General features: G+C 37.9%; 1 protein-coding gene across 13 annotated transcripts in view; it reads right to left on the reverse strand.

Annotated features, from left to right (window-relative positions):
• Nucleotides 1–18,998, reverse strand: part of CTNND2 (catenin delta 2) — a 689,312-nt gene that overhangs the window by 294,488 nt on the left and 375,826 nt on the right. For all 13 annotated transcript variants that reach the window (XM_074899519.1, XM_074899518.1, XM_074899522.1 and 10 more), the window contains one exon: nucleotides 5,886–6,058. In XM_074899519.1, coding sequence (XP_074755620.1) covers nucleotides 5,886–6,058 — 173 coding nt within the window. The remainder of the gene's footprint in view (nucleotides 1–5,885; nucleotides 6,059–18,998) is intronic.

An 18,998-nucleotide genomic window follows, 5' to 3' on the forward strand; every position in this document is an offset into this window, starting at 1 on the left:
TAGTGGTGGGACACAAGAATTAAATGCCTAATTAAAAACACAGTGTAAAGCACTTCCTAAAAAGCTAAGCATTTGCTCTGTGTGAAGGAGAGAACTTTTGGATGAACAGATTGCAATGAAAACATTAGCATGCAGTATTTTCTAGGATGTGACTAATCTCAGACCTGTCTTAAATTTACTGTGAGGTTCTTATGTTTTTTCAGAGGGCCAAGCGTACAGGCATGTTCTCCACTCAGGTTTTAAGAGGCAAAATGTGTTCTAGTTTCTCCCTGTCTCTCTCCCTGTCTGCTGCTTAAGACAACCATACAGGCATGTCATTGTTCATCCTGCAATGTGACATTATACTTCACAAGGAAGAACGAAATACAGTGGTATTCCTCCCTTATTTTTCCATTTATCCATTGTTGTTGTCAACCGAATAATGAAACTGTGTTTAAACTAATAAACTGAGAGCAAATCTGTTTCCCAGTTGTTAGATCCTCTTGCATCAATCTATTTCATAGATGTGAACAAAAATCAAGGACTTTCTTACTACAGCCCTATAAAATAGCTATTCTAAGAGGCAGAGATTTTATTTTTCTGGCATCCCAAAGAAAAGGAGCCTGATTTTCTTATTTGGATTCAATATATGGATTCTGATATATCCTTTTTTAACAGCAGAAAAGTGTGAAAAAACATGAGAACATTAATACAGCTATGAAAATATTCTTTTTTTCCCATTTAATCTTACCAGAAAGATCATTCTCTACTGATATGGACAAAACGAGATCTGCAGAGCTCTATAAAGAAAATTACTGAGGGTTTCCAGTTAGGTTACAGTAGACTACAGAACAGTCTAACTGTTGTTTGCTTGCCATATTCATGCAATTTAATGCACTAAATTTCAGGACATCAGGGTTTTTTTTATTTATTTGTTTTTAATAATTCCAATTGAAAATTTAAATGAGTACTTTAACCAAAAAAGATTAAATGAAAGGCTGCAAGACAAGATTTCTGTTTTATTAAGTGGAATTAACAGGTGCAAATAACTGTGCTGAATTATTTATTCTGCCAAAAATTTTTCATGGCTAAGGAATTACAAAATCCTAGATGGCTAGGCAGCTTAAGCAATACTTTGGGGTCAGCTGCTAATTACTGAGGAATCAGCATGTTGATTCTTGGCGGTAACTCCCAGAGGAAAAAACTGTGTAACACCAGCAAAACCTGGATAGCAAAAGTCTCAGAGAACAACATGACCATTATGAATACGTTAGCAGGTGCAGCAGATCTATTTGGCATATAATCTAAAATCCCTTCAAACTATTTTCTTATTAGGCATGCCAAAACACAAACCCAAGACCTGGTAGGTTTTGTGCACCTATGCTCCATAATTCACAGGTGCTAAGGACCAGAACTTTGTCAATGCAACCACCTGAGTGTTAGAAACTGAACTAAAAACAGAATAGTAATTTCTTGGGAATAAGATAATGATACAATTTCCAGGAAAATGCTGGAAAATTTGAATCATGGTACCAATTGCCCTTAAGAAATGACAATTTGCGCACAATGTTCTGTATACTTCTCTGACAGATAATAGTAGAAACCGAAAGTTACATTATATTTGAGTAAGTCTGCATGCCCATCTTAGGTCTGGACAAACAAGCATCTTTAGTTTAGCATCAAATGCCAGCACCAGTTTTCAGCTTGTTTTGCTCTTTGGAACATTCAGTGATCTCTTGGCCCTTAACATCTCACAGAAGGTCATATCTGATGAATATGAACATAATCACATGCAGTACACTGCTGGCCATAAGAAGACCCTTTCTCTTGATTCTAGGGAGGATTTTCCAATTGGATGCTCAAGTTGCGTGGAAGACATCCCTCCAGGCTGCTTTGGCTTCATGAATATTGGTGGGTGTTGCTAGCTTTAGGCCGCAAACCTGATCATCCTTACTAGGGTTTTCGAGAGACACGGGTGGTCCTTTAAGGGTCCAGCTCTGTTTCACAATCTCAGTGGTGCTCTGTGCTCTTTCAGTGACTGCAAGATTTGCCAGTCTATTGAGGGCTATTTTTTTCCTGTCAGCCTGAAGAACGTTCCATATGGCTTCACTTGAGCTATCACTCTGCTCTGGTCCAATGCCTCTATCAACACTCTTCTACAAAGGGCAGAAGAGGGTACGGAAAATGCTTAACATTCTCTAGTCTGCTGTCATTTGTAAGTTCCTGACCTAACTAGGAAGATGCTACCTATATTCAAACGCACTTACATGGTAACAGAAACCAGACTGCACCTCTGGATTCCTCAAATGTGGCCTATTCCATCGGTTTCTCCTGATTTTATCACAAAGTCATGGCTGTCCTGTGTTTGCAAAATACACCCCAACACTATTAGGAAAACTTGTCAGCCTGCCTGATCCTAATCTCAAAGGTCATACGTATAGATGCAGGTAGGTAGGTAATACCATTGTAATCTTCTACATCCACAAACAGAATTGTGTGCAATTCTTTCAGGGTGTCCAAAGATGGTCAATCTTTGGTTGTAAAGCAGCAATGAAAGCTGCAGACATTACCTACTGTAGGATCAAACCAGCATTATGCAGATCAGTTCTTCGCTATCATAATCTATACTAGTAAATTGTTCTCTGTGAGTGTCGTAATCAGAGGAATCTGTTTGAAAATTTCATCTGCCTCCTTTAATGACAGAAAAATTCTCATGTTCATATTTGGAATCCTGTTTTAAACACATCATCATCTGCCACATCCTATCAGAAGTGAAGTCCTTATTTTAGATTTTGTCTGGGTAGATTATCAAGCAGCCTATCACCTTGTGGTAGAGAAGACTGACAGTGGGAAGAGCCATAAGTCTAACTGAAAAAAGGCCGGTATACAGTTTTTGCTTGACAACCGAACACATTCTTGTACTCATTTGCTAATATTCTAAATAGGGGTAGTGAGGTGTGGTGGTCTGATTAATGACAAACTTAAGGCTTTTTTATAGGAAAAAGAAGACAAGTTAGAAAATGAACGGCTAAATGATTTTTCAAAGCTGACTTTTTTTTTTTTTTTAATCACCTTATTTTCCAGCTAGTTTTTGTTTTTAAGGGTTTTCAAATTCTGTGCTAACTTGTTCAGTGCAGAAGCTTCTGGAGAATAGCATAATATGCAGCAGGGATTTACCTCTGTTGCTGCCTCAGCCTCTGAAAAGACCGCAGCATCACCAGAAGCTAAAAAAGTCCTCATCCAGAAATGTAAACTAGTTTCACTTCCAATCCCCTCCCCTTGCAAATACATGGCAGAGCTCAGGGAAAACCACTATTTGTAGTTCATGCTCTGCTTTATATTCCTATGATAACTACAACGTATGATGACCATTCTCAAGATGACAGTAAATGCAATCAATCAGTTGGTCACAAATTACATTGTCCTTATAGAAGATTCAATTGTGAGCAACTCGTCCGCAAAATCTGCTACTTTTTGTAATAAAAGCCACTACTGACTCTTCACAAATAACCCTTAATCGATTACTAAAGGATAAATCAGAATCTGGACACCAAGCCTGAAAAGCCATTTTCAGTGGTGAAACAGAATAATTCCCTGCCAGAGCAGCAGTTGCTAAGAAATCCTATTCCAGCAGCATTTAGAAGACAAAAAGTTTTGTGTTCTAAAGTACTCAAAGCAGTGGAAAAACTCTATCATCTATAATGAAGTCCTCCAAATTGACAAAAATGTCAGATTGCACTTTGCAGCACTATACAGGAAGTCCCAAGACTAATTAGTTTCTCTTTTTTATACAATTGCATTTTCAGAAATTGTTCTTGCTGTCACAGCTGGCCTTGGGACTATTTACATATTTTTTCATGCATTTGGGCTATCATTCATGTTAAGAGATAGCTATATTCCTTGCGCACAAATACCAAAGGAAATTATCACAATCTGAGCAGTTTTGACTCCTGAGGCTTATTTTAATTATAATAGGGATAGCAAAACAATTCCAAGGATTGGCTTTTTTTCTCCCCTAATTGTGAGATCAGCAATGGTCATATTCAGAACTTTTTAATTTTAACTTTTGACTCTTTCTTGTTTACCTGTTTTAAAACCCCCTTTATATGCTTTTTATGATATTAATTCATAGTTTATATGTCAGTTTGTTAATATTTTCAAGACATATTTTAATTGACGTGAAGCTGTCGAGCATCCTTTGCAGGATGATAGTGTGAAAAATTATGATGTTCTGTGAGTTATTTTCCTGCAGGAATGTCTACCACACAGTCTGGAGGAACACAGAAAGAAAACCTATTTTCTGCCCTCTCACACCAAGAAAAAAAAAGGATAGGAAGAGCTGCCTTAATTTTTCCCCCCCTCCATGAACTGATCCTTTTCTATCAGTGAGTATGAGAAAATTTAAATTTAGAATATCACTCCTTTTAACCCCTAGACAATTGCACTTTCCTTTTTTTTTTTTTTTTTTTTTTTTAAAAAATAATTCTCTTTTCCCTCTCATTTCTTGCTTGCTTTTGTTTCTGTTGCTTTGTTGCTCTCATAACCTGTTCCTTTTTCATCATCTTAATTTTTCTAGCCTCCTTGAAGAATGCATCACACCCTTTCAGGCTAACACCCAAGGGTACAATGCTTTTCACAAAGCACAACTCCTGATGACATCTGCCCAGGCTACAACTGGATATTATAGCCTCCTTTTTCTTTCTAACTGAAGTCCTGCTCTCCTGCTGGCTCAAATCCCAAAGAATATCAGGGAGGTCCTCTTGGTAAACATGGAAAAACCCTGAGGCTTTACCACTATGCAGGCTCATTTTAAACCCTTTATAGAAAAAAAAAAAACAAACAAAAGTACCTACCCATTTTGAAATGAAATTTATCTGTGCTTTATTTCATTTTTCAGTCTTTGAGGACAGGGAGCTTTTCTGAGCAAATTGAGAGGATAGAATATTGTATGTCTCTCAGTATCCCACAAGCTGTGCAATGACTATATAATACTTGAAATCTCTTAGCAATTTAAGGCTTTGAAATTCAAATACTACACACTTCTACAGAAACCTGAATTATAAAGTGTCTCAGTGTCACACTGAGATGGTCTGCTTTGCTGGGGCGGTTAACATCTAAACACAGAAAATAACCTGAGCTGACCAATGAAACCCAGGCAGACTTTGTTTATGTACAGAAATATGAATGCTTCTAGAATTTTTTGTCCAAAACGAAGCTTAAGTTCCCAGTGAGAGGCTTTGATGTTGAAGAGAAAAGCACAGAAGGTGAGAGGGTTACGTGTCAGAGCTGGGACGGATCATTTAGACAGGAAGAGAAATTTATAAAGTTTTCATGAGTAACTGAAACAATCTTTCAAAACGCTTGTAATGTACAGGCTGCTGTCTAATAAGTTATTTGTCTTTCTATATGGGGGAAAAAAGGCAAAAAATGATTCTTACACCTGGGATTAGGCCACGGCACCAGGCAACGTATGGCATCCCAAGCAGGTTTCTCATCTGGTGTCAGCCTGGCTTTGTTTTTGTTTGCTGGCACCTATTGCTTTCAGCAATACCCTGATAACAACGCAGGGAAGTCCAAGACCTTAGTTAGGGCTCCTAATGAGCACAGTCACAGAAATTTTCAAACTTAAATGCCTAAACCTGCTATCACCAAAATGTATATGCGAGTAAGTAAAACTGGCACATAAATCTCCTTTTTAATCAGGATTATTTTATTACTATGCAAGTCAACCTACTTTAGATTTATGAAAATCCAGGTGGTAGCTCCACCCTGCTGCAGATGTGCTGAAGATGTCAAAAAGTAAAGGCAGACATTCACTTGCCAGCAGGCACCAAACAGCTCTGTTTCCTGGGAGCTACCCCACAAGATTTCAGGTGCGAGAGACCCAGGCTGCCTTGGACACATACCTGGCTGTAGCTCTGGATGGCACCTCTGGCCTGGCTGCTGCGGGCTGGGAGCTGGGCAGCTGCTGTTTCACCCAAGGCGAGGGTCTGGTTGCTGTGGTAGCTGGCTGAATACTGGAAGGACCCTTCAGGTTTGGAATTGAGCTGGAGCGCACTCTGGGAGAGGAGGTTGGGCCCTGTGGGGACAAAATTTGAGAGCAGTCAGAAAGTCTCAGTGAAAGAGCATATCTGTATTATCTGTTGAGTGAGCCTCAAAATTATCAGATGTATGTGGCTTCAGCTTTTTACCATTTGGCTCTTCAGAAGTAAAAATCACATACATTAAATTGTTTTCTTTACCATCATTATTATTGTGTTCAAGCTACAGACCACATTGCTTTCTCTCAAAAAACGTATGGTTTTGACTGGTGAAGAAATTCTAAGCCTAAACAAACCTGACCGTACTATCTGATAAAGAAGTCTTGGTTTTCAGTTCAGAATAGTTGATGAGTTTTTTTCTAAGGATATGCCTTGTTGATTTCACTTAATTATATCCAAGTCATTCTGCATGGGACATGCTATGTTGTCCCTCCCTGGGCCCCCAGCACATTAGATCTATTGATTACTGCCACTCTGTCCTATACACATGGTGATGTAATACTTTGGTGCCCGTAGGGATGGATGGCAGCCTTTAAAATATTAATAGCTGCTCTCATCATGTAGGACTCACCCTGATCTCAGTGAATCTTTGATGACTCTTTTGTCAGCCTATCTTATCTTCCCCATCACAGCACTGCACGGCAGGAGAGCCAAGTGCAGGCAGTGAGCTTAAATTGGGACTGCCAGACTGAAGGGCATGTCGGGAGCATGAACAGTGACACTTTTCACAGTTATTTAGTTGTTCTGTGAAACTAAAACATGTTCTAGTATTCATTAGGTTCATGTACAAGTGATTTAGCTTATCACGTATCCGTAGCAAATTTCCCAGTTTTTGCTCCGAGAGCATGTATCAGACAGGGCATGACTTTTCCTACAGTGCGCTTGGTTTAGACATGACCTCCTACAACCACTTTTGATGGTGAACTCAATTCTGTCTCCAAACACGAAGAGCTACATTAAAGAACACCCACCTAATCCTTCCTTATGTCTTCACTGATCTTAGCCTCTTCTAATTTTCAATAAACTTGCTCACCTTCCATGGCATTCAGGCCCAGCAAGTGAGATGTAAGAGGACAGAAGAGGGTTATACCTTGGCCACTGCATGAGTTACAAGGAAGTCTACCTGCCACTCACCAGCTATCATCTATAGCATATTCCGCAGCTCCAGGGGGATGATAGGTTCATCTTCTGCTTAGCACTAACAAGCTCATGAGAGCATAGAAGGTGACACAAAGCTTAAGGGATGTGAAATGATTATGTTGATTTTGCTCCTAGAGAACATGCAAAAATTTCAGTTTCAAGAAGACTCACAATGGCAAAATTCCAATGAATTTTATGAGAAATAACTCCCAGCACATTCCTGATACAAAGGCCAAATTTTATGATCTTTAAGTCTTTGCTACACGATGTACAGCTGCTACAAAAAGATTTCCACTTAGAAAATGTGCAAACAACCCCACCCACTAATTAACATGGAAAATATTTTTTCCCCTAGCCTGTTTCTCAAAAATGGCAGAACCATTATAATCGCTATTTTCCCAAATCCAGCCCGAACTACTCCTATGTACAGTTCACATCAAAGCGTACACTTGAATTATGACAGTATTTTACATACCAACATAATTTATACCGCAAAGTCAATTACATTCATCAGAATATTCCAGATATAGGACAAATTTAGAAAGAAAATTCTGGTCCTTGTATTTTCCTTACAAGTACAGAAGGAGGCAGGGTTCCATGTATGCTGTGAGGTTATTAAAAATGTATCTCATGCATAGGGGAGCTGAATTTAATACTGCATGGGTGCTTATAAATCCAACATTTGTAGCTCTCCATTCCCTGACTCTGCAAATAGGGTTTACTAAGCATTTTCCATTTAACTAGTTTTGTTGCAAATTTTGTTCTTTAATGAAAGAAGTATTTTCACAGATTTCTTGAAAGAGCATAAAGAAAATACAGACTTAGTTTTAAAATATTATCTGTAGACTTTGATTTAATCTTTTGGATTTTGAATTTTCAGTAAGAATTTGCCTGTGATCAAATGACATGATTAAGTTCAGAGAATTCACAAAAGTGTAACTTTCCCAGGAGAGGCAAAAGTTTCAGGAAGAAAGCAATTTTTGTGCACAAAAGTGTTTGTACTTGTTCTGAAAGTAATTATGCTGTGACATTTCTAAAGCTTAAATAATGATTAAACTATCACATGCTATGAACTCAGTATGTTTAAATTTTCATTGCATCTGGCTTTCAAGTGTTTCTTTCATATTACTATGGCTCACTAGGGGATTTGCGTAGCCAGCTAGAATCACATACATGGGTTCCCTGCACCAAATAGCCTAAACATTACCATGCACTTTAAGAAACTTATCTAAACTGTAGAAAAAAAAAATTTAGCAAAAAGTTTGGAGCACACGGTTTTAAATTCACTAACTACAGTATAGCAGTTTTTATTTTGTACCTTAAAAAGCAGTAATGAACAATTAAAACATACATACATTTCAATAAAGAGTCATTTGAGACAGCCAGCCAGGGAGATACTTAAATTTCAAAAAGGCCCACATTTCTCAACTAAACATAGAACATGTAAAGTCTAAAGCAAGTGTACAGACTACAAGATACATTTGAGATCAATCAGTGTGATCTTGAAAAAACAGAAGTTCCTTTTTCAGGATTTAGCGACTACAGGCAGACCTGTCCTGTCTGATAAGGAAAAGATGGATCACCTTTCTCACTTGCAACATTCTTGAGATTTTAATCTGAAGGCAAAACCAAACCTTCTGAGGAGCCCACAGCTCACCCAGAAGAGAAGAAAGTGGTTTGTTTGTGTACTTCTATATGCTGATGACTCTTGACAAAAACCTACTGTTTCTTCCTGGAGAAAAATTTAAACTCTGTAGGAAAGTGTTCATACAACTATTTCTCATTTGTTTTCAGAAGAGTTAAGGCAACTGGAAATTCTCTATTTACAGTTAGGCATCGGAAATCACTAGTTAACTACTAGAACAATTCAGTCTTATTTGTTCCCTTAATGGTACATAATTAACTACCAATCTTCAATTTACAATGAGCTTGAAAACAAACACTTCCGCTTTATAAGGATTAGTTTAGCAGATACCAAGGATCTGTCATATTGCTTTAAAAATTCGTACTACGTTTTGTTTCTTTTTGTGGTAAGGGGAAGATATAACTACCCGGGGTTTCCCCTATGGTTTTTCACTACCACATTAAAAAAAAAAAAAAAAATAAAAAATCTATCTGCCTCATTAAAGGAGATTAGTGTTGGATTATTCATAGTGGTTAATACCAAATTTTCACTGATTCAGTCAGTGCCACTTTCCTCCTGTATTAATACAGTACAGATAGGAGTGCAAATTCAGGGAACTAAGTCAGAGACATCATACTGCAAGAGATGCCACTGTGGACTAACTTCAAAAGGTGGAGCAGGGTATAGTAAAAAACTCTTTAAATTATCTCCAGTTTGGTGGACACGTACTGCAGACAATACCTTCCTCTCCCTCTTAACCTCGAGCAAGGCTCCCTGTCTTCCTCACCTTGGCTGCTGCAACCCAGCTCAGTGAGGAGCTCAAAGGAGAGGGTGTGCATCTTGCTTGGGACATGGACAAAGTGCACTTAAGCTGGGGAAAGCTGCTGGAGCACAGAGAAGACCAGGCAAGAAGAGAACAGAAGAGAGTGAAGGACATGCCTACCCCAGGGAGACAACCAACAATGAAACCTCAGCGGTGATGGAGAGCAGAGGACTTGTCTAGGAATAAGAGGAGGGAAACAGGAGTTTCCTTTTGTGGTCTGGAGACCCAGGTGCTGGCAGGCACGGCACTATTAGAAGAAAGAAGTCACCCATTCAGAAAGCAAGGGGAGGAGGCAGGCTTCTTGTGAAGCCCTTTTAATTAGTTTATATTACTCGCCCCTCTTACTGGCAGTTATGTTGGCTATTATATGGCTATTATTTCTCTCTTTCAGAAACCTAATAGTTTCAGAGATTTTGAGCACTTGAGAATACCTGGCACACTTACTTCAAGCAAAATAGGAAAGAGGAGCAGATGCAGCGCAGGACGCACCCTACCCTGAGTCCCATCACTGAAGAGAGCAGCGCTGAAGCCCACGCTTGCTACCTTCCTGCCGTATTGCATTTGACAAAATAAGCATAGGCTGGCATTACACTGAACAGGCTGATTCATGGCATTTAGTATGTTGCATATGGCCATAAATGTAAACTGGTGAGTTACAGACTCCATCACAAGCCCTAGTAGAAGGAGAGCTTCCAGAGCATCTACCTGCTCCTGTCAAAGGTGCAGTCGGGGGAGCAGGAGGCAAAGGTTGCAGAATGAGCCCCACCATGCGCAGCTGGGGCTATTCCTGTGCCCCTCATCTGTGAGGGGTAGGGTACTGCACTAGCAGTATTTCTTCATGGGCCACTGTTTTTCTTTCTGAATAACAATAAAATGTGCAATGATGCAATAAGGTGCATTAAAGCTATTTAAAAACCAAACTAACAGTAAGTTGATTAAGGGAATCCAAAATAACACAATGAATCTAGGTTACTATTATCATCCATGGCTGGGTCAAAAATGAGGAAAAAACTGAAATTATGAAAATATTTGTCCGTTTATTTTCAAGAATAATATTTTCTTTGCAAATAAAATCTTTTGCCTGACATTTCTGCTCTCTTCAGACCACCTCCTATTCCTTCTATCATTCAAGTAAGAAAAACACCCCAAAGAAACAAAGCAAAAATAAATCACAACTGAAAACTTTCAATTTGAATTATTTTTTCAAAATGAATTATTGCTGAACAGCTACTCTTTGCATGCAGAAGTACTTCATATGGCTGGTTTAGAACAGTGGAATACTAGGATACTTCTCAGTACCTGCATGTACTGTTCTAGCTCTACCAGTGCTTGCTTAGGCAACAAAAAATTAAAAGTATAGAACATATACACATAAACTTCTAATTATTTTACTTCTTATTCAAGAAGTGACAAGATAACAGACCAATAAGTAAAAAAAATACCCAAGAGAAATGGTAATACAACAATAAAATTTCACCAGTATAATGATTTTAACAGATTTCTCTATTTAGGTCATCTCTTAAATTTCCTATTTTTCGAACCACACTTTGCAGCATACTTTAAACACAATAAAACAAGCCTTCCATCGTGTGAAAAAAAGTGAATTTTGCTTTTAAATATTATCCTGTTCCTCAGCATAAAAATTTATATTCAGTTGTGCAACTGACTTTATACTACATTTCATCAGAACAATCCAACATACACATTGAAGAAGGGTCTAAAATATCCATTTTTATAAGCTCAGAAACTGCCAAGGGCTAAGGCTACTTTATTCAAATCCATTGGAATATGCTTGCTGATTTCAGTGGGAATCAAAGTTTTTAGGATATTCTAAGTGTATTAAAGTGGTGTGTGCTAGCAGAAGCAATATATCAATTGAATGTATGGTATAAACATGATGCTGGTAAAAGAGTAGCTATATTATTAGTAATGTTTAGCAGACGAACTACATCAGCACCACCACTCCAAATTTTAAGAGTATGTTTCTTTCTGCTAGTCCTCCTGCCACAAGAGAGGATTCAATGCTCCCTGGCATTGCCAGACTCCAAGAGTACAGCACACAGCTCTCTTTTCCTCACTCACTGGGAAGCAAACCCCAAGAGAAGCTGGGTGCTCAGCTGCCCACTGTGACCCGCAGCCCTGGGCAGGATGCCCAAATTAACCAGAGAAAGGATTATGATTACAATAGAAAAAAAGAAAGAAAAAAAAAAAGAAAGAAAAAAGGAAAGAAATGAAGACCAAAGTGCATCAGCACAGTACTGAATTTTGATTCAATGAATAGTCATTAATGCCAACTGGAGCTTCAGTGGGATTACAAAAAATAGGCATCAGCACCGACAGTAGTTGAAAAGCCAGGGAACTTGGGAATCAGAGTCATCACATTTTCTTTCCTTCCCCCAGAGGGCACAGCCTTGTCTGGTTACCTTGCAAGTATCCAAGCTCACCCAAATAGTAGTGCATAGTGGTCAAAAGCAGAAGAGTATCTCACCTAAGAAACCCAATAGAACATGGGCTCTAAGGAGCTTACCAGTGTTAGTGTTTCCTAAGTGCTAAAAGACTCGTCCAGTACCATTACACCGATTAGAGGTGGGGGAGAAAAGAAGCACATCCTATTAAATTTTGCTATTTGTAATATTGCTAGATCATGAGTGAGGATTTAAAAACAAACGCATCATGTAAAGTCTGATAAGACTGAAGTACAATCAGTATTTGTGATATATATTTCTACCTACAGGACAGCAAGTAGTAGGAATCTGTGGATTAACTCCATTACAAACTCAGAGAACTTCGTATTTTTTCTATTTTGTAGTGCCATTGCTGGGTCACAAAGCTAAATATCCAGATGAATGTGGGGTTCTTGTAAAGGAAAACCTCACAAAAAGCAACTAAAGAAATTGTTCTCTGTGAGGATATCAATGACAGTCCATCGCTACTGTCCACCAGTCAAACATTTGGAAAGTTACTCCTATTTCCTAATCCTTAGACTGCAGTATCTCATGGAATACTTCATAAATTGTAGCCTCACAGTATGTAACATTCAAGATGATACTATAGCCATTGTATTGTCAATCTTTAAAACAAACAAACAAAAGCTGAATTCTGAAACAGGACTAACATATTACATTACAGAGCAAAATTTATCATGGAACAAGTACTCAATAATACTTTATCTGCTAGTTGTTCAATTATAAAATAATTACTGTAGAATGACAAGTTACATACAGTACTATATTATTACAAGATAAGGGCACGATTAATTCAGTATTCTAAATCTATGCAATAATTACTTCTGAATTGGCTAAAATAATTACACTACAAACTACAGAAACATACACCTAGTCAGCCCCCATGAGATAATTGCATGCTTGTTACATAGTGTTTCATATCAAGTTCCCAACAAAAGTATGCAAGTGAAAGGAGAAGGATTTTTTCTTCTCCTTAAGATTTAAAGTCAGTTGGCTTACTGGGACACATTTCCTTCTCTGAGTAAAGTGGAACACTACTATTGTGTTATACATTTCCATTTGGTCAGTCATCTATTTTGATGCCAGTTCTAATTGACAAAGGAAATAGACCAAAACGTGCTCGAACGAACATTTAATTAGCTCCTATACCAATTATAAACAACACTTCACTCACCTTCGATCAACTGACAGAACTACTAATGATAAATTATAGAGTAAGTGTAAATAAAGTGTTTTTAATTAGTGTAATTAATCACTTCACACATTCTTCAACCTGCTTTGCTCATTTGGGTAACAGTTGAAAGAAAGCACTAGCAAAACTCCTTTAATGTCCTTTAAACATTCATTTGCAGAGTTAACAGGTTGAGGTGTCTCACATCCCAGTGAGAGGAACCATCCCCTAACTGTTAGTATATGCCTAATTAAGGATTTCAAATACCAAAAAGTCATCACTTACTGTGTCTTCTGCGTCTCGGGTCATTTAGTTTGAACATGAAATATTGATTCCTACCCTACAACCTACTTTTTTTTTTTTTTAGTTCATATAAGCGTTTGTACTCATGGTAAGTAGTTGCTAACTGCTCTGAAAGTTGGATTGTATTTGTTGCCCAGGTTTGCAAAAGAATGGATGATTAAATAAGATGTAATAAAGGATCAGGTCAGGTATCTGTAAAGCAGTCACTCAATTTCTGAGTGTTCAACAGTACTTGGGATGCTGGGGGAATCCTGGAACTAGACTGAAAGAACAATAAAACCTGGGATAGCTCTTGATGGTAACCTGTCAATGTCCTTTCACAATATTTGACAGTAAAGAAGAGGAGATGGTAGTTAAAGACAAGGCCAATAGACATATTCCTAGTGTTACTAGATTATTTGGCATCTCACTGGTATATCCTGTTTCCCAAGTCCTGATCCCAGAATTAAGCTGCGATCTGGATGGGACTTTTCCTCCAAATTGGAAGGGTAAGGAACATTTGTTCGTCTGTTTTAAACCCTTCCATTGCAGTATGGCCTATTTTTGAGGTCATCTGAAATATTCTTTGAAGAAACTCTCACTTGCTGGGATGATTTAGGATGGTTTTGGAAAGTGGAGGAATTGTGTGAGGGGAAAGGAGGCCCTCAAAGTGCCTCAGAGGGTGGCAAGGAGCAGCCAACTTGCCACTTAAGTACAGAGGACTCTCCCTCTATCCTCATTTTCTAGTCTCTGGGGAAGCTGCACAAAGTGCAGCCGGAATCAGCAGAGAAGGAGGCAATTGTGAGGGAAAACCCTGGGAGCTAGATGACTTTTGTGGCTATCATAAAAAGAAGATGTTTTCTTAATTACAGGCAGAAAAAGGAGAACTTAAATGAAGCCAAACTTAAGATCTGAAGACGAAAACAAATTCTGTCAGCTACAATTGGTCAAACAGATTCTGTAGGAAAAGGAGGACTTTCAAGATAACTCTCAGATCTCAAACAGAAGATAACAAGTAGCTGTAACAATAGCAGTAAGCATTGCCCCCATTCTCACTCTAAATCCAAGACTAGTACTAGAATAGTACTATGAAAATATTTCAAGATCTACCTTCTAGGAGTTATTAAATATTAAAGATATCAGTATCTTTATATGACAAGAAAAAATGTCAAGGCTGCAATATAAAAGGTACTCTATACCCTAATGAAGAAAGTTGGAAAAGGGGGGGATGGGGTGAGGAAGCAAATGCATACTTAAAATGAAGAAATAAATTATAATACTTTATATGCTATATCACAAGCAGCTCCCTTGTTGTCAAACAAAACACATCTCTTTAGATGAGAGGCAGCAATTCTTAAATGAGTACACCGAAAACAAAGTTGTTTCAAAAAAAAGGAAAGTAACCTATATGCAACACCATGCTCTACCAGCATTAAGATGTCTATGTTCCACCTGTAAACACAGAAAAGGGCTTTAGTGTTGCTACAGAATCTTTTCTTAGGTACTGGAAAATAGGATTTGGTGGAATACATTCAGAAATGTAGAATAAGATCATTTTCATCAAAGAAGTCTATAAATGATATATATCTGGAAAAATGATGCAAAAACTAAGCTGATACCATTATGTAAGGTAACGATACAAGTATATCCCTTCCAACTCTCTTTCTGACCTAATTACCATTGGAATGAAAGATGAAGAACAATTTATTTCAGGAGTAAGTGAACTGGGAATAGAGATAGTTTCATTAGATACTGATTATCTTGAGCTTTTTACACAAGATAAAAATTCTTCCATTATTGTAAGAGGATAACAGAGGTGTTGGCTGGGATTTTAAATAATAAATTACTACTCCAAGGGATAGCAAAGCACCACAAACGTCTACAAGAAGTAGTAGAAAAACGTAAGACCTGAAGTGCACAGAAAAAAGTAAGGCCTGCATCCCACTCTGAGAGTAAATGGTTCTTTTTGGATTACTGGAAGATTTTTTTTTTATTTTTTTTTTTCTGATGGTCATATTGAAATCCCAGAGTCAGGGCAGGGGGATAGCACCACTGTCTAATTCAGAGAGGATGCTGGACACTACCAGGTTTCCAGCTACTGAGTAACACCAACGAAGTGCCTCCAAATAGGAGGAACCACTGTGTGATTAAACTAGGACTACAGAGTGGCAAATGTGATCTCCTCTTAGTGCTTGGTAGAATCATGTTTGGCACTGACAAAATACTGCCCAGTGGTTAAAATCCACTAACTGTGCACCTGTAAGGGAAAGGAAGTAACCCAGAGAGAAATAAAGTAGTTCTTCCACAGCTGAGCCTACTAAGGAAGTATTTAAGGTGGAATAATTTCTATAGCAACAGATAAGTTTATGGCAAAAAACTGTAGGTGATATATTATAAAGATGATAGAATTTCCAGTGTGTTTACATAAAAGTCTTCTGGAAGTTAGGAAATGTGTTGCAAATATTAAATACTAGCAGACTCATTGAACAAGGTAACTAACATAACAAAGCCTAAGCAATCCTGAAATAATCGGGTGACTTCAGTGTTACTTACACTGATAGTGTATGCTTTGCTTTCTATACTGTACCACAAAGAGCATTATTCCAGATGTTTGTATGAAATGTAATACAGCCAGATATTATTTTATAAGCAATACTTGGCAATGTTTGACAGTAGGAGAAAATCTGGGGTTCCATTACTAATGAGAGAAATTACTGAAGATGACAGAGAACAAAACGTAAAGACATGCACTGAGAAAGAACAGGTTTATACATATTTAAGTCCAGAATACAGAAGTTGCCCTTGTCTTTTTTTTTAAAAAAAGAAAAAGCTATCCTAAATTTAGATTAAAAACAAGGATAACCTACTACTGCAAATTTTTAAATGACCCCAAGATTATACAACTCCTTTTGTAGAAGATTAATTGTATTTTGTGAAATTGCTTGCTAAACTCTGCAGATATCGAAATCAGATAGTCTTTGAAAGAGGTTATTTATCACTGGTCATTAGGATGATGTGTTTTATAGAAGCAATAGATAAAAACAACACAGGAACAAGATAGGCAGCAAGGATAATAACTAAATTACATTTCTGCACTATGAAGGACACAGAGGAAAAATAATATCCTCTAGCCTTCCATCTAGGGATATCTAAGGATGATCTGGAGCTCTTTTGACAGTAAAATTTCTGTTGGCACTTGTTATACATCCATAAGAAGCCTCTGCCAGCAAAACCTTGTCAGTGGTCTAAAGTAGACACGATGTGATTTACACAAAGAATATAAATCACTTCTTTCCACAAATGGCGTGATTTACTGATGGTGACGGTTACTTCTGTGAAGCTCTGCAGCTGCTACACAATACTAGGAGTGACAGAAGTCACACAATACTTCACTGTAACAGAAGTTCACTATGTATTAAAAGATCAGACTGTGGAACCACAGGAGAACAGTACCTGAACTGGGCTTCTGGGTGGGATTAGATACATTTCTGAATATGACCACAAGAAGAAACGTGCATACAGGAGGAGGCACTGCATGCTGTGATATAGACAGTAAGCTCTGACCCAGAAGGAACTGTTATGTTTCTATTCAGGAAACACTGAATTTTGGCATAAATGTTATTTTTAAAACTGTGTTTTTATTATCAATCTCCCATTTTGCAAAGGATAACTACATTTAAAATGAAGTGTGTGCTTTGTTTACAGAAAATACAGCCAAGTAAATTGAGAACATATTTTGCATGATTAAATACTAATTTTTTGGAAGTATTTTATACCTTTGAAGACCAACTGTGAATGTCAAGTGTTCCTAGTCACCCTCTGTGCCTAGCGCAGTCTAAAGCTGCTATTGATAGTATTAAACTAATGTGTTCCCTTTTTATTTCTAGGAAATAAAATCAGATGGCTATAGACATCACACAAACATGACTCACATGGAAGCTGAATGTATTATCAGAAATTAAAAAATAAGACAAATCTATTCTGATAAGTCTGAATTAGACTGCTGGAAAATAAGAATAATTTTAAAAAGCGCCTACCAGCTTCTGACTGTAAAGCATATAAAACTACTCACAGATACATGGATCCATTACAAAAGGCATCAGTACATCTATTACGCTGTTATGTTGTTCCAGGAATTTAGCTACTAGCACAAAACAGGTTTCCTCTTCTCGTGCAAAGTAGAACTCCATTTTTTCCTGACCTTTGACAGGCTTAAATCTTGAATCTTTTCTGTCCACAAATGAAAATGGCTATTTGGTCTCTGAGGTGAGCCACTTCAGGATATGTTTAGCACTGCCTCGAAGTCAAGAAGTCAAAAAGGTCAAAATTTTATGACAATCTTTTTCATCTGCCAAAAACTCCTCTGCTGTAAAACAGAAAGTACACCCTTTTGCTTCTGCCTTCTCTTTCTTAGTCCAGAAGTGTGAACTACTCTCTGCTCTCATATTATACTCTGAAAATGCATCTCTCCCTTTATAAGGCCAGAATGGAAAAAAAAAAAACAGAGGCAACTCCCTACTCTGTGTTATCACAGAAGTCACAAAAATCTTACTTTACTGAGAGCTATGTAAACTGCACGTAGCACAAAAGAAATCAAACACAAACCCATACATGCCGAAATTTTCTGTTCCATATCCATCATTTTACACAGGCTAACAAGCCAACTACCTCTTTTTCAAGGCTGCATCCACACACTGCTTACACTTATGAGCTGGCATTGGCAGATCGCAGAACGATGAGGCTCTTGGCACTTCCGACTGTGTCAAGCGTGCGGGCACTGGCATGACACTAAGGCACAAGTAGGGCGAATGGTTTATCAGTCTGTAGTGAGGATGTGGGTGCATTTGTTTCCTGGCCCACACTACAGACACAATATTTACTGATATTCTTTTCCTCTGTAGGTTCAGATGCCAAAAGTCTCTGTTCTGCTTCTACAGATGCTACCATAAGTCACTGTCATTTTGTAATGAGTTTCAGTAACTGCTTCCTGTAGTGGATGAGGGAACACCTGGTTGCCTGTGCAGGATTTGTGTTTGCCATAGGCTAAGCATTACAAGTTGATCACTACCTCCTTTCCATCTTTGATGTTGCTACTAATTGATCTGTTTTCGTGGTCCTGACTTTCACCTTTCCACCCCCCTCACCCCTTATATGTTTTACCTGCTGTTATTGCTCCTGTGTTAATCTGACATCCACATTTTGTACTACAGTAATTAAACCAGATTGTGAAGGGGTGTTTTCTTTAGGCAAGGATTTTAAGTCAATTGCACAGCATAAAATGACAGCAGGTACCAATGTCGGATTCACCTCAGGACAAGCAAGCTCAGAGATATGGAGTAATATCATGGTATCAGTATGGAATTTATACATAAAAGCACATTTATCATGTAGACATAACCAGAAATAAGAAAACTCCAAGAAATTTGCCGTGGGTGACAGCACATTAAAACAAAAAAATCAGACTATAGGCTGC

The sequence above is a fragment of the Athene noctua genome, chromosome 2, assembly GCF_965140245.1.
Source record: "Athene noctua chromosome 2, bAthNoc1.hap1.1, whole genome shotgun sequence".
Classification (NCBI taxonomy): Eukaryota; Metazoa; Chordata; class Aves; order Strigiformes; family Strigidae; genus Athene; species Athene noctua.